Source organism: Danio rerio, chromosome 10, assembly GCF_049306965.1.
Source record: "Danio rerio strain Tuebingen ecotype United States chromosome 10, GRCz12tu, whole genome shotgun sequence".
Lineage (NCBI taxonomy): Eukaryota > Metazoa > Chordata > Actinopteri > Cypriniformes > Danionidae > Danio > Danio rerio.
The window spans coordinates 26,540,937-26,563,408 of NC_133185.1; the positions used below are offsets into that span (position 1 = coordinate 26,540,937).

The 22,472-nt window shown below is 40.2% G+C and overlaps 6 protein-coding genes and 2 long non-coding RNA genes across 21 annotated transcripts in view; 6 read left to right on the forward strand and 2 right to left on the reverse strand.

Moving 5' to 3' along the window:
• Positions 1-22,472, reverse strand: part of LOC141376355 (uncharacterized) — a 974,232-nt gene that overhangs the window by 598,148 nt on the left and 353,612 nt on the right. The gene's annotated exons all lie outside the window — the stretch shown is intronic.
• The window catches only part of LOC141376356 (uncharacterized), a 259,480-nt gene that overhangs the window by 113,876 nt on the left and 123,132 nt on the right, over positions 1-22,472 (reverse strand). The window lies entirely within an intron of this gene.
• The window catches only part of pcdh1g1 (protocadherin 1 gamma 1), a 153,508-nt gene that overhangs the window by 25,711 nt on the left and 105,325 nt on the right, over positions 1-22,472 (forward strand).
• pcdh1g2 (protocadherin 1 gamma 2) overlaps positions 1-22,472 on the forward strand; it is a 147,690-nt gene that overhangs the window by 19,893 nt on the left and 105,325 nt on the right.
• pcdh1g3 (protocadherin 1 gamma 3) overlaps positions 1-22,472 on the forward strand; it is a 143,891-nt gene that overhangs the window by 16,094 nt on the left and 105,325 nt on the right.
• The window catches only part of pcdh1gb2 (protocadherin 1 gamma b 2), a 132,577-nt gene that overhangs the window by 4,780 nt on the left and 105,325 nt on the right, over positions 1-22,472 (forward strand).
• Positions 9,327-22,472, forward strand: part of pcdh1g9 (protocadherin 1 gamma 9) — a 118,468-nt gene continuing 105,322 nt past the window's right edge. The window contains 4 exon segments of the mRNA NM_001024109.1: positions 9,327-11,836; position 11,838; positions 15,281-15,283; positions 15,285-15,318. Of these exon segments, the coding sequence (NP_001019280.1) occupies positions 9,424-11,836; position 11,838; positions 15,281-15,283; positions 15,285-15,318 (2,451 nt within the window). The 5' untranslated portion in view covers positions 9,327-9,423.
• The window catches only part of pcdh1g11 (protocadherin 1 gamma 11), a gene marked incomplete in the record, with an annotated part of 111,726 nt that continues 105,325 nt past the window's right edge, over positions 16,072-22,472 (forward strand). Inside the window, 1 exon segment of the mRNA NM_001024111.2 lies at positions 16,072-16,626. Coding sequence (NP_001019282.2) covers positions 16,222-16,626 — 405 coding nt within the window.

Here is a 22,472-nt window from a genome sequence, read left to right on the forward strand (position 1 = left end):
GTTCATGCTGTAAAATCTTTTGATTTTGAACAGTTAAAATCGTTTTCCTTTAACGTGACAGCTCGAGATGGAGGATCCCCGCCACTGAGCTCTGAAGTAACAATATCCATCAATATTCAAGACCAGAATGACAACGCTCCTCAGGTTCTGTATCCAGTACAGACTGGCGCTTCAGTGGTGGCTGAGATTGTGCCTCGTGCTGCAGATGTTGGATATCTGGTCACTAAAGTGGTGGCTGTTGATGTGGACTCTGGTCAGAATGCCTGGCTCTCCTATAAACTCCAGAAAGGTCCAGACAGAGCGCTGTTTGAAGTGGGTTTACAGAATGGAGAAATAAGAACTGTGCGACAAGTCACTGATAAAGATGCTGTCAAACAAAAACTCACTGTTGTTGTGGAGGATAACGGACAGCCCTCTCGCTCAGCTGTGGTCTCCATTAACGTGGCTGTGGCTGACAGCTTTCCCGAAGTGCTGTCAGAGTTCACAGACTTTACGCATGAGAAACAATATAACGACAGCTTAACTTTTTATTTAGTTTTGTCTCTGGCCGCTGTTTCTTTCCTATTCATCACTTGTGTGGTTGTGATAATATCAGTTAAAATCTACAGATGGAGACAATCTCGCTTCCTCTGTCAGTCCAATCTGCCTGTTATTCCGTACTATCCACCGCATTACGCAGACACAGGAGTCACTGGAACTCTGCCGCACGGCTATAATTATGAAGTGTGCATGACGACTGACTCGAGGAAGAGTGACTGTAGGTTTTCTACACTCGGGGGTCAGAGTGTTTTAGTGGTGGACCCAAGTTTCACTGAGACGATGCAGCGCGCAATGAAGGAAAAAAAGTTCTTAGAAGATTCCGATTGCCCTGAAATGGTAAGATTGAGCATTAATAAAATTGTTATATGCTATGTCATATTTAAATTGCAAGTGAAAATAGTAATTTAAAAATATTAGACGGTGTTAAATTTATAAAATGTTTCTATAAAGTTGAATAGGTTATCGTATGTAAATGTATTCGCTCACATAACAACTATATGAGTGCGCATTCTCGCATTTTTATCATGGGTTTAATGTCTACACGTACATTCTGAAACATGTTGGTTTGTTTAATACTAGTTGGAAATGTGGACACGCCCAATCCTTGAGTTTTTTTTATTTTTATTTCCTTCGAAACATAACCTCGACGGATTGGTTGGTTCTCCATATTTACCCACAATTATACTGAAACAACCCGGCATTTTAAAGTGTAATAAAGTTTTTAATCGTTCTAGTTGCCTTTAGGCTATAATTTGTTCATAATAAAAGTCAGTTAAACTGATGCACAATCTCAGATTTTTAATGAATAAACATTAATCAAGTTTAATACAGTATTTTATGGTTATTTCACGCTTAATGCAAAAACAACTTATGTTATAGACGATGAATGTTTTGCTTAGGCATTAAATGCTTTAAGCTTAATCGACTTAAATAAGCTGATAACTCTGCCTTAAATTACTTTTTAGGTTTTAAGGTATAGTTTAAGAAGAGAAAATATATATTTTTACCCTCTATTTGGTCCAAATATGTTTGAGTTTCTCTCTTCCGTTTACACAACAAGAAGATATTTTGAAGAATGTTGGATACCGGACCTGTAGCCAATGACTTCAACAATATTTATTTTTTCCTACAATATGGATGTTACTTGTACCGGTTTCAAACTTTATTCAACATGCAAATAGCATTAAACAGATTTAGGACCATTTGAGAGTAAGTAAATGCACTCAAAACAATTTTTTGCTGGTTTAAACTACTTATTTAAAATGAGCTAAAACAACACAATACTTGAGATTTCATTGGGATTTCGTTTCATTTCATTTCAAAACTTTCTTTTTTATGTTCAATTCACATAAATTTGTCACAATTGTTAAGTTAATCTAAGCAATTTGTATTGGGACAACATGAATGAATTGTGTGGAACCCTGCATTTTTTACAGTGTTGTGAGCACATTTTATTTTTGGCGATCTATTCTGCTACCCTTTGTGTTTGTACTAGAGAGTTGTTGCTTATTTATTTGCATAAATTTTTTGAACGAATGTGTTGTTTGCTATCAACTATGGAATCAATTAAATCAATTAACTTAAGATAAAACAATGGAAGGAAATTAGAGTTTTGAAATGTTGTTTCTAGTTCTCAACTCTAAGGGCCGCTGTTGGTTTGTAGAAAAGCATGGTAAGGGACGCTTGTAGTTTGCGCAGCTGTGCTGATGCTGGTTGTGAGTCTGTGGAGGAGACTAGAAGAGTCGATAAACGGAGACGTGCACTATCAACCGACTTGGATTAATTTGTGGACATTTCGTTTGCTAAACATAATCAGCATTTTGTATTTTGGAAACTGTATTTATAATGATGTTTGTGATTAGAGTATACAAAAATAGTCATTGCCAACAGTCGCAAAGACAATCATTGCATCGTGTTTATCCATGGAGGGTCTTATTCATCATGGCCGTTTTTTCAATCTTAAAGACAAACGCACAGATTCGGTATTCAGTTCCAGAGGAAATGAAGAAAGGATCTCTTATCGGGAATATAGCTCATGATCTTGGTCTGGATGTTCAAAGACTGCGCTCGGGTCGAGCTCGTATCGTGTCTGGCGACAGCACCGAGTATGTAGAGCTCAAAACAGACAAAGGGATTTTGGTTGTAAAGGACAGAATTGACCGAGAGCAGCTTTGCGCTGAAACCACTCCGTGCAGCTTCACGTTTGAAATAATACTCGATAATCCAATGGAGCTACATCATGTTACGGTGGAAATATTGGATGTGAACGATCATTCGCCAGTTTTTCCTAAAGATGAAATTTATCTTGAAATAAGCGAATCGGCCGCCCCCGGTGCTCGTTTTTTATTGGGAAGCGCAGATGATCCTGATGTGGGTATGAATAGTATACAAAAGTATGTCATATCACAGAATGATAATTTCGTTTTGAAAGAGCATGCACGACCAAGTGGGGTTAAATGTGCTGAAATGGTGCTTCAGAAACCTCTAGACAGAGAACAACAGCCATTGCTTTCTCTTATTGTCACAGCAGTCGATGGAGGAAACCCAGAAAGATCTGGTAATATGAAAATAGAGGTCACTGTACTAGATGCAAATGACAACGCGCCAGTATTTAACCAGTCCGTTTACAGGGCAGTAATAGCAGAAAATGCACTCAAAGGAACGTTTATAACCAACGTCAATGCAAGTGATGCCGACAGTGGTGCAAATGGATTATTTTATTATAGCTTTGGGAATTTGAAAGTCATTGGTGAGATTTTTAAAATGAACGAAAGCAGCGGTGTTGTTACTCTTAATGGTGTGCTTGATTACGAAAAAGCAAAGAAATATGAATTTGATATTGAAGCAAAGGATCAAGGCGGATTAGGCGATTCTGCTAAAGTAATAATTGACTTAATTGATGTTAATGACAACGCACCTGTTGTAAGTGTCATGTCATTTTCAAGTCCAGTGGCTGAAGATGCACGTATTGGTACAACCATCGCGATATTTAGCGTAAAAGATGTAGATGCAGGAGATAATGGCCAAGTTGACTGTACTGTTGATCGAAATTCTCCATTTAAACTACAGTCTTCACTGCGGAATTATTACACTTTAGTCACTGATGCTGCTTTAGATCGTGAGCGTGTGGCAGAATATAATATTACAATCACAGCTACAGATTCAGGATCTCCTGCTCTATTCAGTCAGAAAACTTTGAATCTGAAAGTATCAGATGTTAATGACAATCCACCCAGGTTTCAAAAGAGTGTTTACACTGCATTTATTACAGAAAACAATTTACCTGGTTTGTCCATATTTACTCTAAGCGCTAAAGATAATGACTGGAACCAGAACGCTCGTATTTCATATCTTCTAGAAGATACTTCAGTCGGTGGATCCCCTGTTTCCTCTTTTATATCAGTAAATGCTGACAGTGGAGTGGTTCACGCACTGCGCGGTTTCGACTATGAGCAAATGAAAAGTGTTCGCGTTTGTGTAAAAGCACAAGATGGAGGCTCTCCGCCCCTCAGCACTAATGTGACTTTGGATATTATAATCCAAGACCAGAATGACAACGCTCCTCAGGTTCTGTATCCAGTACAGACTGGCGCTTCAGTGGTGGCTGAGATTGTGCCTCGTGCTGCAGATGTTGGATATCTGGTCACTAAAGTGGTGGCTGTTGATGTGGACTCTGGTCAGAATGCCTGGCTCTCCTATAAACTCCAGAAAGCTCCAGACAGAGCGCTGTTTGAAGTGGGTTTACAAAATGGAGAAATAAGAACTGTGCGACAAGTCACTGATAAAGATGCTGTCAAACAAAAACTCACTGTTGTTGTGGAGGATAACGGACAGCCCTCTCGCTCAGCTGCGGTCTCCATTAACGTGGCTGTGGCTGACAGCTTTCCCGAAGTGCTGTCAGAGTTCACAGACTTTACGCATGAGAAACAATATAACGACAGCTTAACTTTTTATTTAGCTCTCGCACTGGCCGCTGTTTCTTTCCTATTCATCACTTGTGTGGTTGTGATAATATCAGTTAGAATCTACAGATGGAGACAATCTCGCTTCCTCTATCAGTCCAATCTGCCTGTTATTCCGTACTATCCACCGCATTACGCAGACACAGGAGTCACTGGAACTCTGCCGCACGGCTATAATTATGAAGTGTGCATGACGACTGACTCGAGGAAGAGTGACTGTAAGTTTTCTACACTCGGGGGTCAGAGTGTTTTAGTGGTGGACCCAAGTTTTACTCAGAACACGCAGCGCGCAATGAAGGAAAGTCGCTTTTTTAAAGATCCCGAAGACAGTGCCGAAACGGTAAGACTGCATAATATTAAATAAAAATTATGACATAACAATAACATTCAAATACATGCAACAAATGCAAAGTTAGCAGTATTAGAAACAATTTGCCATACGTTAAGTCTATTTACTTTAAGGTTTAATTGGCCAAATGCAATGTGTTACTTAAATTCATAATTCAAATCTTTACAGCATGTAAATGTTCAAACAAAATATATACATGCCAAAAATAACATTAACATTGTTCATTCAGTTTTAATTCACAATTGTTGCTAAAATTTTGTTCAACATATATTGGTACATAAAATCTTTTTAATTTAATAAAAGTAATACGTATTTGTCTTTGTTAGTTGCGACTACAAAAGCATTAAATAATTGGGTTTTATTTAAAAGCTTTAGCTTTAAATTATTTTGCCATGACCTGCAGATAAGTTGATTTGTAACACTGCTAATGAAGGTTTTTTGTAGAATAGTTCGTTTATTTGCTACATTGTAGTAAAGTTTGCAAAATATTTTAGTAGCACATCAGTTTATTCCCGCTATTAATTACTGCATTATTACCTGCGTAATTAAAAAAAAAATATATATATTTGTACTTCCAAAGTATGATCTTTTTTATATTCCTAATCCTACAGTACCTACACATTTTATCTACATTGTTCAGGGATATTTTATCTATTAGATAAATGATGGAATGCAGTTTTAGTTTAGGGACATTTCATAGCTTTTATTATTGCCGTTTCTCGTTTTTAACTCTAAGGGCCGCTGTTGATCTGTAAAACAGAAATGCACGTAGGTTACAGCCTGTGGTTAGTGGAACTGTGCTGATGTTGCGTATGTTATTGTGAAGGATACTAGAGAGAGTCGACGAAGGAAGACTGTCATTGACTAACAGCGACCAAACGGGATTTATTTGTGAATATTTCAATTACTAAACATCACAAACACTGTATTCTTAAATCATTATATTTAAAGATGTTTGTGTCAAGATCTTATGGGATGATCTTAAGTTTTCAATCGCGAAGACAATCACTGGGTCGTGTTTATCCATGGAGGGTCTTATTCATCATGGCCGTTTTTTCGATCTTAAAGACAAACGCACAGATTCGGTATTCAGTTCCAGAGGAAATGAAGAAAGGATCTCTTATCGGGAATATAGCTCATGATCTTGGTCTGGATGTTCAAAGACTGCGCTCGGGTCGAGCTCGTATCGTGTCTGGCGACAGCACCGAGTATGTAGAGCTCAAAACAGACAAAGGGATTTTGGTTGTAAAGGAGAGAATTGACCGAGAGCAGCTTTGCGCTGAAACCACTCCGTGCAGCTTCACGTTTGAAATTATACTTGATAATCCAATGGAGCTACATCATGTTACGGTGGAAATATTGGATGTAAATGATCACTCACCAACATTTGCCAAAAGTGATATTAATCTTGAAATAAGCGAATCGGCCGCCCCCGGTGCTCGTTTTTTACTGGGAGGCGCAGATGATCCTGATGTAGGTGTAAACGCACTACAACATTATACTATATCACCTAACGATAATTTTATCCTGAAAGAAAAATCGCGCCCTGATGGAGTTAAATATGCTGAAATGGTGCTTCAGAAACCTCTAGACAGAGAACAGCATCCTCGACTGTCTCTCATTCTTACTGCAGTCGATGGAGGAAACCCTCAAAGAACTGGTAGCATGAAAATAGAGGTCACTGTATTAGATGTAAATGACAACGCGCCTGTATTTAACCAGTCAATATACAGAGCGACAGTGGAGGAAAATTCACAAAAAGGTACTTATATTACAATTGTTAATGCTAGTGATGTTGACAGTGGTGCGAATAGCTTAATTTCATACAGTTTTGCGAATTTTAAAGGGAATATAAATGACATTTTTCACATTAATGATAGAACAGGTGTCATAACATTAAGCGGGGTTCTTGACTATGAAAAAGCAAAGAAATACGAAATTGATATTGAAGCCAAAGATCAGGGAGGTTTGGGTGACTCAGCAAAAGTTGTAGTTGATTTAATTGATGTTAATGATAATGCGCCAGTGATTAGTGTCATGTCATTTTCAAGCCCAGTTACAGAAGACGCAACTGTTGGCACTACCATCGCTATTTTCAGTGTCAAGGATGTAGATGCAGGAGACAATGGTCACGTTGAATGTACTATTGGTAGAAATACTCCTTTTAAACTACAGTCGTCACTGCGGAATTATTACACTTTAGTCACTGATGCGGCTTTAGATCGTGAGCGTGTGGCAGAATATAATATAACTATTACATCTACAGATTCAGGATCTCCTGCGCTTTCCAGTCAGAAAACTTTGAATTTGAAAGTATCAGATGTAAATGACAATCCACCCAGGTTTCAAAAGAGTGTTTACACTGCATTTATTACAGAAAACAATTCACCGGGTTTGTCCATATTTACTCTGAGCGCTAAAGATGATGACTGGAATCAGAACGCTCGTATTTCATATCTTCTAGAAGATACTTCAGTGGGTGGATCCCCTGTTTCCTCTTTTATATCAGTAAATGCTGACAGTGGAGTGGTTCACGCACTGCGCGGTTTCGACTATGAGCAAATGAAAAGTGTTCACGTTTGTGTGAAAGCACAAGATGGAGGCTCTCCGCCCCTCAGCACTAATGTGACTTTGGATATTATAATCCAAGATCAGAATGACAACGCTCCTCAGGTTCTGTATCCAGTACAGACTGGCGCTTCAGTGGTGGCTGAGATTGTGCCTCGTGCTGCAGATGTTGGATATCTGGTCACTAAAGTGGTGGCTGTTGATGTGGACTCTGGTCAGAATGCCTGGCTCTCCTATAAACTCCAGAAAGCTCCAGACAGAGCGCTGTTTGAAGTGGGTTTACAGAATGGAGAATTAAGAACTGTGCGACAAGTCACTGATAAAGATGCTGTCAAACAAAGACTCACTGTTGTTGTGGAGGATAACGGACAGCCCTCTCGCTCAGCTGTGGTCTCCATTAACGTGGCAGTGGCTGACAGCTTTCCTGAAGTGCTGTCAGAGTTCACAGACTTTACGCATGAGAAACAATATAACGACAGCTTAACTTTTTATTTAGTTCTCGCACTGGCCGCTGTTTCTTTCCTATTCATCACTTGTGTGGTTGTGATAATATCAGTTAAAATCTACAGATGGAGACAATCTCGCTTCCTTTATCAGTCCAATCTGCCTGTTATTCCGTACTATCCACCGCATTACGCAGACACAGGAGTCACTGGAACTCTGCCACACGGCTATAATTATGAAGTGTGCATGACGACTGACTCGAGGAAGAGTGACTGTAAGTTTTCTACACTCGGGGGTCAGAGTGTTTTAGTGGTGGACCCGAGTTTCAGTGAGACGATGCAGCGCGCAGTGAAGGAAAATCGTTGTTTAAAAGATGCAGAGGAGTGTCTGGAAACGGTAAGATCGCATTATATTAAACAATAATTATGATAAAAAATGTATTCTTGAATTGCACACAACAGTATCAGAATTCATTTGCAGAAAATAAAAGTGATGTATATAAAGCATTCATTTCTTAGTTTGAGTTGATTAATTATTCATCATAAACAAAAGTTAAAGTTCTAGAATTTATTGTTTTGTCCAAATATAAATAGAACATTGTTTGATCGATTTTAGTCCATGATTATTCCTAAAACGTAAAAAAAATGATTAGGACATTAGGACTCAATAATAATGATGATGATATTAATAATAATAATAATGATAAACTCTCGCCTTTAGGCGACGCGGTGGCGGGGGCAGTAGGTAGTGTTGTCGCCTCACAGCAAGAAGGTCGCTGGTTTGAGCCTCGGCTGGGTCAGTTGGCGTTTCTGTGTGGAGTTTGCATGTTTTCCCTGCGTTCGCATAGATTTCCACCGGGTGCTCCGGTTTCCCCCGCAGTCCAAAGACATGCAGTACAGATGAATTGAGTAGGCTAAGTTGTACGTAGTTTATGAGTGTGGATAAGTGTGTATGGATGTTTCCCAGAAACGGGTTGCAGCTGGAAGGGCATCCTCTACATAAAACATGTGCTAGATAAGTTGGCGGTTCATTCCGCTGTGGGACCCCAGATTAATAAAGACTAAGCCAAAAAGAAAATAAATGAATGAATTATATTGCATTTAACTGTGAAATATGGGGGGCCCAAATAATTACCTCTATAATTGAAATAAAATGTTTTTCCCATGGTTGTAAAAAGTATTACTTATTTTTGCACCACTTGCTGTAAAGCAGGTTCAACTTTTACGTTTATAAAGGTACTGCGTATTTATTTAGATTCACGATAGTTTCTCCATAGAGGTAAAACAACGGAATGCAGTTGTGATTCTGAGACTTTATAGCTTTTAATGTTGTTTCTCTGTCTCAACTCTAAGGGCCGCTGTTGATTTGTATAAAATGCACCTAGGTTTCCGCCTATGGTTGGTGGAACTGTGCTAATGCTGGCTATGAGGTTGTGTATGAGGAGACTAAAATGAGCCACTGAACGGAGACTATTGACTAACAGCGACCTTACGGGATTCATTTGTGGATATTTCGATTGCAAATCTTCATGAGCAGTCTGTATTATAATTTGTGTATAAAATGTTTGTCATGAGAGCATTTATGAGGATTATATGTTACCTAGTGCGAGGACAACCATTGCATCCTGCTTATCCATGGAGGGTCTTATTCATCATGGCCGTTTTTTCAATCTTAAAGACAAACGCACAGATTCGGTATTCAGTTCCAGAGGAAATGAAGAAAGGATCTCTTATCGGGAATATAGCCCATGATCTTGGTCTGGATGTTCAAAGACTGCGCTCGGGTCGAGCTCGTATCGTGTCTGGCGACAGCACCGAGTATGTAGAGCTCAAAACAGACAAAGGGATTTTGGTTGTAAAGGAGAGAATTGACCGAGAGCAGCTTTGCGCTGAAACCACTCCGTGCAGCTTCACGTTTGAAATAATACTCGATAATCCAGTGCAACTACATCATATTATGGTGGAAATATTGGATGTAAATGATCACTCGCCAACTTTCCTTAATGATTTAATTAATTTTGAAATAAGCGAGTCAGCTGCCCCTGGAGCTCGTTTCCAAGTGGGAAGCGCAGTTGATCCTGATGTTGGCGTGAATGGTATTCAAAATTATGTCATATCACAGAATGATAATTTTATTTTAAAACAACATGTACGAGAAGGTGGTGTGAAATATGCAGAAATGGTGCTTCAGAAACCTCTAGATAGAGAACAGCATCCACGACTGTCCCTCATTCTCACAGCGGTCGACGGAGGAAACCCTCAAAAATCAGGTAACGTTAAAATAGAGGTCACTGTATTAGATGCAAATGACAACGCACCAGTATTTAACCAGTCCATATACAAGGCAACAATTAAAGAAAATGCACCTAAAGGAACTTATATAACAACTGTTAATGCGAGTGATGCAGATTCCGGGTCAAATAGTTTAATCTCGTATAGCTTTATGAACACGAAAATCGTCAGCGAGATTTTTGAGTTGGATGAAAGCACTGGTGTGATAAAATTAAATGGGGTTCTTGACTACGAAAAAGCAAAGAAATACGAAATTGATATCGAAGCAAAAGACGAAGGTGGTTTAGGCGACTCTGCAAAAGTCATTGTTGATTTAATTGATGTAAATGACAATGCGCCAGTGATCAGTGTCATGTCATTTTTCACCCCAGTAAGCGAGGATGCACCTGTTGGCAACACTATTGCAATTTTCAATGTCAAAGATGTAGATGCAGGAGACAATGGTCACGTTGAATGTACTATTGATAAAAGTTCTCCATTTAAACTACAGTCTTCACTGCGGAATTATTACACTTTAGTCACTGATGCGGCTTTAGATCGTGAGCGTGTGGCAGAATATAATATAACTATTACAGCAACAGATTCAGGATCTCCTGCGCTTTCCAGTCAAAAAACTTTGAATTTGAAAGTATTAGATGTTAATGACAATCCACCCAGGTTTCAAAAGAGTGTTTACAATGCATTTATTACAGAAAACAATTCGCCAGGTCTGTCCATATTTACTCTGAGCGCTAAAGATGATGACTGGAACCAGAACGCTCGTATTTCATATCTTCTAGAAGATACTTCAGTGGGTGGATCCCCTGTTTCCTCTTTTATATCAGTAAATGCTGACAGTGGAGTGGTTCACGCACTGCGCGGTTTTGACTATGAGCAAATGAAAAGTGTTCAAGTTTGCGTAAAAGCACAAGATGGAGGCTCTCCGCCCCTCAGCACTAATGTGACTTTGGATATTATAATCCAAGACCAGAATGACAACGCTCCTCAGGTTCTGTATCCAGTACAGACTGGCGCTTCAGTGGTGGCTGAGATTGTGCCTCGTGCTGCAGATGTTGGATATCTGGTCACTAAAGTGGTGGCTGTTGATGTGGACTCTGGTCAGAATGCCTGGCTCTCCTATAAACTGCAGAAAGCTGCAGACAAAGCGCTGTTTGAAGTGGGTTTACAGAATGGAGAAATAAGAACTGTGCGACAAGTGACTGATAAAGATGCTGTCAAACAAAAACTCACTGTTGTTGTGGAGGATAACGGACAGCCCTCTCGCTCAGCTGTGGTCTCCATTAACGTGGCAGTGGCTGACAGCTTTCCTGAAGTGTTGTCAGAGTTTACAGATTTTACGCATGAGAAACAATATAACGACAGCTTAACTTTTTATTTAGTTCTGGCTCTGGCCGCCATTTCTTTCCTATTCATCACTTGTGTGGTTGTGATAATATCAGTTAAAATCTACAGATGGAGACAATCTCGCTTCCTCTATCAGTCCAATCTGCCTGTTATTCCGTACTATCCACCGCATTACGCAGACACAGGAGTCACTGGAACTCTGCCTCACGGCTATAATTATGAAGTGTGCATGACGACTGACTCGAGGAAGAGTGACTGTAAGTTTTCCACACTCGGGGGTCAGAGTGTTTTAGTGGTGGACCCGAGTTTTACTCAGACGACTCAGCGCGCAATGAAGGAAAATCGTTTTTGTAAAGATCCCGAAGACAGTGCCGAAACGGTAAGACTGCATACTATCAAATAAGACTTATGGTATAGCAAGTCTATAATAATAAATTACATGCAACAAATGTAAGTTTAGCAGTATTAGACACCATTTGCTTCATTAATTTGATTTAAATTAAGGTTTAGTTTGTTAAATGTAATGTGTTACTTCTTATATATTAATTATTCAAATCTTTACAGCATGTATTAAATGTTCACACAAAATATATACTTGCAAAAATGCCGTTGTTAATTCAGTCTTAATTCACAATTGTTGCAAAATTTTTGTTAAACATATATTTGTACATAATGAATTTAATTTAATAAAAGTCATAAATATTTTTCTTTGTTAGTTTCGACTTCTAAAGCATTAACCGATGTTAAACATTTGGGTTTTTAATAAAATGTTTTAGCTTTAAATCATTTCGCCAATGATCTGCAGATAAGTTGATTTGTAACACTGCTATTTAAGTTTTTATTTTTTGTAGGATCGTTTGTTTTTTTCTCCACATTGTAGGAAAGTATGCATAATATTTTTGGTAGCACATCAGTTTAAGTATAAATTCCCACTATTAATTACTGCATTATTACCTGCGTAATTTTAAGAAATTAACTATTTATTAGTACTTATAAAGTATGCTATTTTTATATTCCCAATTTATATTCCCTACAGTACCTATACACTTTTTATCTACATTGTTTATTGATATTTTGTCCAATAGATTATGATGGAATTCAGTTTTAGTTCAGGAACATTTCATAGCTTTTATTATTGCCGTTTCTCGTTCTTAACTCTAAGGGCCGCTGTTGATCTGTAAAACAAAAATGCACGTAAGTTACAGCCTGTGGTTGGTGGAACTGTGATGATGCTGGTTAGGATATTGTGGAGGAGACTAGAGAGAGTCGATGAAGGAAGACTGTCATTGACTAACAGGATTCATTTGTGGATATTTCGATTACTAAACATCACCAACACTGTATTCCTAAATTTTTATCTTTAAAGATGTTTGTGACAACATTTTATGGGATGATTTTAGGTTTTCAATCGCGAAGACAATCACTGGGTCGTGTTTATCCATGGAGGGTCTTATTCATCATGGCCGTTTTTTCAATCCTAAAGACAAACGCACAGATTCGGTATTCAGTTCCAGAGGAAATGAAGAAAGGATCTCTTATCGGGAATATAGCTCATGATCTTGGTCTGGATGTTCAAAGACTGCGCTCGGGTTTAGCTCGTATCGTGTCTGGCGACAGCACCGAGTATGTAGAGCTCAAAACAGACAAAGGGATTTTGGTTGTAAAGGACAGAATTGACCGAGAGCAGCTTTGCGCTGAAACCACTCCGTGCAGCTTCACGTTTGAAGTTATACTTGATAATCCAATGGAGCTACATCATGTTACAGTGGAAATATTGGATGTGAACGATCATTCGCCAACATTTGCCAGAAGTGATATTAATCTTGAAATCAGCGAATCGGCCGCCCCCGGTGCTCGTTTTTTACTGGGAAGCGCAGATGATCCTGATGTAGGTGTAAATGCTCTGCAAAATTATGTTATGTCAAACAACAACAATTTTGTCCTGAAACAGCACTCGCGCCCTGATGGAGTTAAATATGCTGAAATGGTGCTTCAGAAACCTCTAGACAGAGAACAGCATCCTCGACTGTCTCTCATTCTTACTGCGGTCGATGGAGGAAACCCTCAAAAGTCTGGTAACATGAAAATAGAGGTCACTGTATTAGATGTAAATGACAACGCGCCTGTATTTAACCAGTCAATATATAGGGCAATAATAGCGGAAAATGCACCAAAAGGAACCTATATTACAACTGTTAATGCAAGTGATGCAGACAGTGGCTCAAATAGTTTTATCTCATATAGTTTTGCTAATTTGAAAGGTAACATCAATTATGTTTTTGAAATAGATGAAAAAACTGGGGTTTTAACATTAAGTGGGGTTCTTGACTACGAAAAAGCAAAGAAATACGAAATTGGTATAGAAGCCAAAGATCAGGGAGGTTTAGGTGACTCTGCAAAAGTTGTAGTTGATTTAATTGATGTTAATGATAATGCGCCAGTGATTAGTGTCATGTCATTTTCAAGCCCAGTTACAGAAGATGCAACTGTTGGCACTACCATCGCTATTTTCAGTGTTAAGGATGTAGATGCAGGAGACAATGGTCACGTTGAATGTACTATTGGTAGAAATTCTCCTTTTAAACTACAGTCGTCACTGCGGAATTATTACACTTTAGTCACTGATGCGGCTTTAGATCGTGAGCGTGTGGCAGAATATAATATTACAATCACCGCTACAGATTCAGGATCTCCTGCGCTTTCCAGTCAGAAAACTTTGAATCTGAAAGTATCAGATGTAAATGACAATCCACCCAGGTTTCAAAAGAGTGTTTACACTGCATTTATTACAGAAAACAATTCACCGGGTTTGTCCATATTTACTCTAAGCGCTAAAGATGATGACTGGAACCAGAACGCTCGTATTTCATATCTTCTAGAAGATACTTCAGTGGGTGGATCCCCTGTTTCCTCTTTTATATCAGTAAATGCTGACAGTGGAGTGGTTCACGCTCTGCGCGGCTTCGACTACGAGCAAATGAAAAGTGTTCACGTTTGTGTGAAAGCACAAGATGGAGGCTCTCCGCCCCTCAGCACTAATGTGACTTTGGATATTATAATCCAAGACCAGAATGACAACGCTCCTCAGGTTCTGTATCCAGTACAGACTGGCGCTTCAGTGGTGGCTGAGATTGTGCCTCGTGCTGCAGATATTGGATATCTGGTCACAAAAGTAGTGGCTGTTGATGTGGACTCTGGTCAGAATGCCTGGCTCTCCTATAAACTCCAGAAAGCTCCAGACAGAGCGCTGTTTGAAGTGGGTTTACAGAATGGAGAAATAAGAACTGTGCGACAAGTCACTGATAAAGATGCTGTCAAACAAAGACTCACTGTTGTTGTGGAGGATAACGGACAGCCCTCTCGCTCAGCTGTGGTCTCCATTAACGTGGCTGTGGCTGACAGCTTTCCTGAAGTGCTGTCAGAGTTCACAGACTTTACGTATGAGAAACAATATAAAGACAGCTTAACTTTTTATTTAGTTCTGGCTCTGGCCGCTGTTTCTTTCCTATTCATCACTTGTGTGGTTGTGATAATATCAGTTAAAATCTACAGATGGAGACAATCTCGCTTCCTCTATCAGTCCAATCTGCCTGTTATTCCGTACTATCCACCGCATTACGCAGACACCGGAGTCACTGGAACTCTGCCGCACGGCTATAATTATGAAGTGTGCATGACGACTGACTCGAGGAAAAGTGACTGTAAGTTTTCTACACTCGGGGGTCAGAGTGTTTTAGTGGTGGACCCGAGTTTCAGTCAGACAATGCAGCGCGCAATGAAGGAAAATGACTTTACGGAAGAAAACGTCCATTCGGAACTGGTAAGGTGACACCCTCTTAAATATAGTTTGCAGCATGTTTTTAGTTTCTTGTTCTCTGGTGGTCTATTTTAACGAAAATTTTAAAGTCATAGCAAATGTGCGAGAAGTTACTCCCTTAAAACGGATGTATGAAGTACTCGGATACATTTCAGCACCACTGGACAGCGCCAAAAACAGTGCTTCCCTCATTTTAAATTCAGTGAATTAAAGCTGCATAATAGGTGCATTATAATAATAACAACAATAATAATACTTTTATTATTGTTATTATTATTATTATTATTATTATTATTATTATAATTAATAATATAATATTATTATTATTATTTTTATTTTTATTATTATTATTATATTGTTGTTAATATTTCTTAATGATAATAATAATAATAACAACAGCGTTTTATTTCAGCTGATTCATTTTTATCAAAATCACTTAAAATGAAAGAACATTTGCTGGGAATTCGAACTATTATTTTTTGGATTGTTTGTTTGTTTGTTTGACCTAACAATGTGCCCCCGTAATTGAAAATGTCAGTGATGTGTAGAGCAAACATACCCCGCTTGTTTATATGTTTGTTTAGCCGACCTTTAGTTAGAAAATATCTCTAATGTTCTGCTCTCCTCTGAGTTGTCCCAAACGCAATGCAGTTTTTAGTAAAGGCTCAAAGGGACGCTGTTGACCAACGCAGCGCAGTCTACCTTTATTTCTATCTCAAAATCCAGTGATGTCAGAGAATAGAGAAAGAAAGCCTGGATGACTCGAAACGAAAATTTGGTCTGATATGCTTAAGATAAATTTTCGTCTAACAGACGATTTCGTAGTGGGATCAGACTTTTACTTGTAAGGTCCTTATTTTCTGTATACTGATCGATTATTTAAGGTTAGCTCAGCAAAGGAAAAAAATGGCCTTCTTTGTAATGTGGCACGGTGCGGTGTTTTTTATGATTCTGTCTCGATACGCGGTGAAAGGGCAGATCAGCTACTCCATCCCAGAAGAAATACCAAAAGGATCAATTGTTGGAAATAATTCTCAGGGTTTGGGTTTGGATTTAAAAAGACTGAATTCAGGGAAGGCGCGGATATTTGCGGGAGACAACAGAAGATTCGTCGGATTGAATAAGGAGAAGGGGATACTTCTCACAGAGGAGAAAATCGACCGCGAGGCTCTTTGTGCAAAAACGACTCCTTGCGCTTCACATCTGCAGCTGATTTTGGAAAACCCAATGCAAAAGTATGATGTCACAGTGGAAATCATCGATATAAACGATAATGCTCCGAGTTTTCCAAAAGGTGAAATTAGATTTGAAATAAGTGTAATATAGGGTTCGAGTATTTTGCGTGACTCACTCTCAAAGTAAATAAAATAAATCACCGGAGACGGCTTGTGAAACGTGACCTGTCTTTACTTCTTTTCACCAGTCAGCGCTTACAAAATGTAACAACCAACCTGGCATTCAGCCAATCAGAATATACAAAGATGAAGATCCAAGTAAATCTAACATTTCGAACAGTAACGCAGATTCCACACTTTAACTACCATCTATCTGAACATATTTTTAATCTTACATTTCTTTTTCCACCCACTTAAGAAACGTCCTCGTTTGTTTAGAGTTACAAAATTAAAGAAAAACAGAAGAAAAGAAAAAGAAAGAAACTACCTGTTAAAGTAGCTTTTTAGAGTCCCTTATGTCAAAAGATAATCTCTTAAATATCCAGGTAGTTTAACTGGACGCCGGCCTAGACATGTCATTGGAGCTGAACTTGAACTCTGATTAGGTGTGGACGTAACACTGGCTTGGTCCACTGAGGAAGAAGGCACTTGAAGAGGAAGGGGTGCCTGTGGGAGGATTTGGTCTTCTGACGTTAAGTTAGGTGTGCACCGTGCATATTGTGGTGGTTTGAAAGGTAACGCACCTGATAGAGCGGTCAAGGATGGGGAAGGATACGAAGCAGAGAGGGTAGTTTGCTGCGGTTTTTGAGGAACTGGTGCACAATATGGTCTCAGTCGGTTGTAATGAACAATTTGACATTTTTCTGGATCATCCAGAAGATAGTGGATTTTGTATGTGACACCCACATCCCTCTCTGACTCCAAACATTCCACAATTTCAAAGGGTCCTTTCCAGTGAGGTGTAAGTTTCTGTCTTACTGTGGTTGGGTCATGCAGCCAAACAAGATCTCCCTCCTGATATGGGGTAAAATTCAGATTCCTATCATAATGTCGCTTCTGTTAATGATAGGCATGTTCACTGTTTTGGGCAACAGCTGTAAATACATCTTCAAGTTTACTGATCATATCTACAGCATACTCAGGGACTGACTTGGTTGGAGATTGCGGTGAACTCTTTGGCAACAGTAAATTAGCTGGCAATCTGGCTTCCCGACCATGTGTCAGGAAAAAGGGAGTAAAGCCGGTCGATGAATGGGGACTGGTATTATATGCTAATGCTACCTGTCTGAGATAATCATCCCATTCTCCTTGCTGTTGCTGCAAAATCTTCGTCAACAGGTCAATAAGAGTTCTATTGAAACGCTCAACCATACCATCGCATTGTGGATGGTAGGGGCTAGTCCTGGTCTTCTGAATGCCCACCAGTTGACAGAGATTTTGAATTAGCTCAGATTCAAATTGTCGCCCTTGATCTGTGTGTAAGACCTCTGGAATTCCATGTTCACAGACAAAATTTTCAAACAGACACTTTGCCACTGTGGTAGCCCTCTGGTCAGAAATAGCATAAAGATTAACATATTTCGAAAAATAGTCTTGCACAACAAGAACATATCGATTTCCGCGACTTGTAACAGGAAGTTCAAGAATGTCCGCAGCCACTTTCTGAAAAGGTGCAGTTGCTGTTATTGTTTTCATAGGTGCTTTTTGACGAGGAATTGGGGTGCATCGGGCATCACAAGGAACGCATTTCTTACACCACTTATATATGTCCCGGGACATGAAAGGCCAGAAGCAGAGCTGTTGTGCCTGTTTCACAACTTTTTCTGCTGACAGATGTCCAGCAATGGGATTGCCGTGGAGAGATTGAAGGACTTGTTTCCTTAAAGTTTGAGGTACAATGACCTGACAAGTCACAGACTTCGTACTTGAATTGATGATTTCTCGACAGAGAAGACCATTATGTAGCGTGAGCCTTGTGAATTCTTTCCAGAAAATCCTCTCCTCCTGTGACCGTTTGCTTATCTTTCTGTATGGTGGCCTTAACCCCTTTAGTTTCCAACTTATTACTTCCTTTAAAACTGGATCCTGTTTTTGGTGCTCTATAAAACTTGATTCAGAAGTAGCCAGTTGTAGCATAAGAGATGGAGTTCTCTCCATCTCTTGATTCACACAGGCAGATAAGGTTGGTGAAACATGGGTTATACTGACTGATGGACCCAAGACTTTGGATCCCTGTGCAGCAGATAAGTAACCACTGTCAGATTTAGATACTGGAGAGCCAACATTAGCCTCACCTGAAGACGAGGCTGGGATTTCCATAGCTGAATCCGATGCTTGACGACGTGATAGGGCGTCAGCATTTGCATGTTTTAGTCTTTTTCGGTGTATGACCGTCCATTCAAATGGATCCAATTCAAGGGCCCAGCGGGCTCTTCTCCCAGTGCGATCGCTGTCAATTGGTATTTTCCTTAACCCCATGAGAGGTTTGTGGTCCGTAATGATGAAGAAATGCTGCTTATACAGATAGTGGCGGAAATGTCTCACAGCCCACACAATGGCCCAGAGTTCCCCATCATACGTGGACCACTTCCTTTCAGCTTTTGTGAGGACATGACTGGCATATGCGATCACTGTTTCTTGAGTCCCCTTTTCCTGGGCTAAAACAGCTCCAATAGCAGATGCAGAGGCATCTGTGTACAGAAGAAACGGTTGATGAAAATCTGGGAAAGAAACAATAGGTGGGTGAGATAGGGCATGTTTCAAATAGGTAAATGCCTCATTACATTCAGCTGTCCAACTGAATCTAGCATTTTTTTCTGTCAATTTATGGAGAGGGACTGCATGCTGAGCAAAATCTTTTATAAATTTCCTATAGTAAGAGCATAATCCCAAAAATGACCTCACTTCAGTAGGTGAGCGTGGTACAGGCCAATCTTGGACACTCTGAACATTCCTTGGATCAGGTTTTATCCCGTCTTTAGATACAATGTGGCCCAAGAACTGAACCTCCCTTTTGGCAAGAGAGCATTTGGAGGGATTGAGTTTTAACCCACAGGACTTGAATCTGGTGAACACTTCCTCCAATTGCTGGAGGTGATCATTAAATGTCTTACTGAAAATAAGGACATTGTCCAAATACACCAAGCATGTTTTCCATGGCAGACCTCGAAGCACCATTTCCATCAACCTTTGAAAGGTTGCTGGAGCATTTGTCAAACCCATCGGCATAACTTTAAAATGGTACAGCCCATCACCTGTGGTGAATGCGGTTTTTTCACGATCTTCTTTTGCCAGTTCCACTTGCCAATAACCATGCTGAAGGTCTATTGTGGAGAACCAAGCAGATCCTGACAAAGCGTCCAAAGCATCATCAACTCTAGGTAGAGGATGAGAGTCTTTCACGGTTACTGAATTTAACTTCCTGTAATCTAAGCAAAATCGCCATGTTCCATCCCTTTTACGCACCAACACTACAGGCGCTGCCCATGGGCTATAGCTTTCTTCAATGACATCTGCTTTTAAAAGTTTTGTCACCTGTTGCTGTATTTCTTGTCTTTGTTCAGGAGTAACACGGTAAGGCCTTTGTTTGATTGGCAGGGCTTCCCCCGTCCGAATTCGATGTTTAATCATGCCTGTTCTCCCTCTGTCATCAGAATCCTTACTAAAAATATCACAGTACTTAGTCAACAGCTCTGTTAGGGATTCAACTTGGGATGCCGACAGATCTGAATTATCAATGGATACAGAGGGGGTAGCGGCCGAAGGATCAGATAGAATATTACAACATTCTCCCTCCAAAACTGTTGAGTCAAGAGCAGAAAGAAATTGAAACTCACCCAGGTGCTGGCCTGCATGGATTTCGATGTCTTCCTCTGTGGTATTCAAAACCCGCACTGTAGTCAGACCATTTCGAACCTCGCTGAGGGTGTGTGCAACAGCCACATTACTAGCCGTGTTGGGTTCCAGGACACCTGTGTAGGCTGTTGGCACAGGAGAAACAGCTGTTGCTCCCGCAACACATGCTGTGATAATCGTTTCACTCCATGGCGGTAGTTTGGTAGATGCAAGCACAGAAACATTACAACAGGCTGCAGCTTGATGACCTGTAGAGAGCAAGGGAAGCTCAAAATTCCATAAGGACATTTTCTCATTTGTCACATCAATCAGAGCATGATGCTTTTGTAAGAAGTCCCAGCCCAAAATAATAGGATGGTGTGCACCCCTAACAACCTGGAAATCATGCTGCAGTAACTCTGTGCCAAGTCTCATGCCCAAAACTAAAACTCCTAAAGTGTCCAGACATTGTCCAGTGACAGAGCGTGCAAGCACCATGGAAGTTTTTATGGGCCGTTTTCTCAACATGGGATGAGAATTTCGAAAGTCTTCCCCAACAATAGAAATAGTAGAGCCAGTGTCCACAAGAGCAGAGACCTCAACTCCTTCCACAATTGCCAAAATATTTGCTGACACTTTGTTGGGACTTTGTATGTGCTCATAGTTTTTACTAACTGTAAAATCGGTGTGAGGCAGGGAGGTTGAAGCTGATGTTTGCCCCTCAACATCAGCTAGTGGAAGTTTCCCTGTTGTTTGTATGTGTGTTGGCTGTCAGGGGACTGAAAGCGTACAACGCGTCGGCTCTGGGGGCTCTCATCTCTACTCCACCGACGAACTGGGCTAGGGCTGCGAGTCCGTCTATATTCGTCATTACGATACCTGGGGTCTGAAAAGTTTGAAGCCCTTTCTGATGAGTAATAAGGTCTAACTTTGTCACCTCCCCATGAGTTGTCACTGTCCCCTGTCATTGTGCGACGCCAATCAGTTGACACATCCTTTCGCCAGCTCTTAGATGAATGAGCATTATCAGACTGATGTTGTGGATTATGATATGTTGGTGAAGGGCTACGTGTCACTCTAGGCTGTTGCTTTACTGAAGGAATTTTGTTTCTCTCCCAGAACTCCAAACAGTGTGTAAGATGAGCATTTTTCTCTTGTAGCTGGCGTACATCATTTTTCAGTTCATTCACAGTTATTGTTAATTGCTCCACAGCCTGAAGTAACTTTCCCTCAGTATGATGAGACTGCACAGCGGCCACTTGATTTTGGTTTTGTGTAGACTGAGTTGACCCTGCATGAAGTTGCATAGCTGCACGGGCCCGTTCACAGCGACATGCAACTATAAGGGCTTGATCCATATCTGTTGCACCTTGTTCATGAACTTTTGCTTGCAAAGCTGGGTCCAATCCAGCCACAAAACGTCTAAACTTTTCACCTTCCTGGGCAATAATATCATAGTCAGGAAAAGCCTCTAGGACAAGACGAGTAATATCAGCGCTGAATACTTCTAAACTTTCACCAATTTTCCGAGGGCGAGCATTCACATGAGTTTGGAAAAATGGCAATGACTGTTGAAGCCCAAAAACATGCTTTAGTCTCTCTGTCACTGTGTTGTAGTTAGTCTTTACAGGAGTTGGAAGGCTGTCCCAATACAAAAAGGCAGCATCAGATAGCCGTGTTGGCAACACGGATGATAACATGTTCATCAAATCTGTTCCTTGTGGTGTAATTGCTCTAACAGCCACTTCAAAACGACGAGCCCAACTAGAAAATGATTCAGTGCCATCCCCTTTAAATGCAGCTGGAAGTTCAATGTGTAAATTGCCTGCCACAAAAGGCGCCAGTGGCTGCTGGTTTACGCTGCCACTAGCACTGGATGAACTAGAAGATGAATTGGCAGAAGAGCTGGCAGCAGCAGCAGCAGCAGACTCAGTCTCAGACATACTTTCTGTTCATTTGTTTGTATCTCACCCTTGTGTGGCAAGTCGTGTGGTTGTTCTTCCGAATATTTACACAATTATCACTTCATAAATCCGGTGACACAATCGGAGAGCAAAGTCCAAATGGTGCCAATTTCGCGGCAGTCAAGTTAATAAAACTCCTCGAAAAGCGCCAAAAATGCAAAAATACCCCAGCTGCCACCAAATG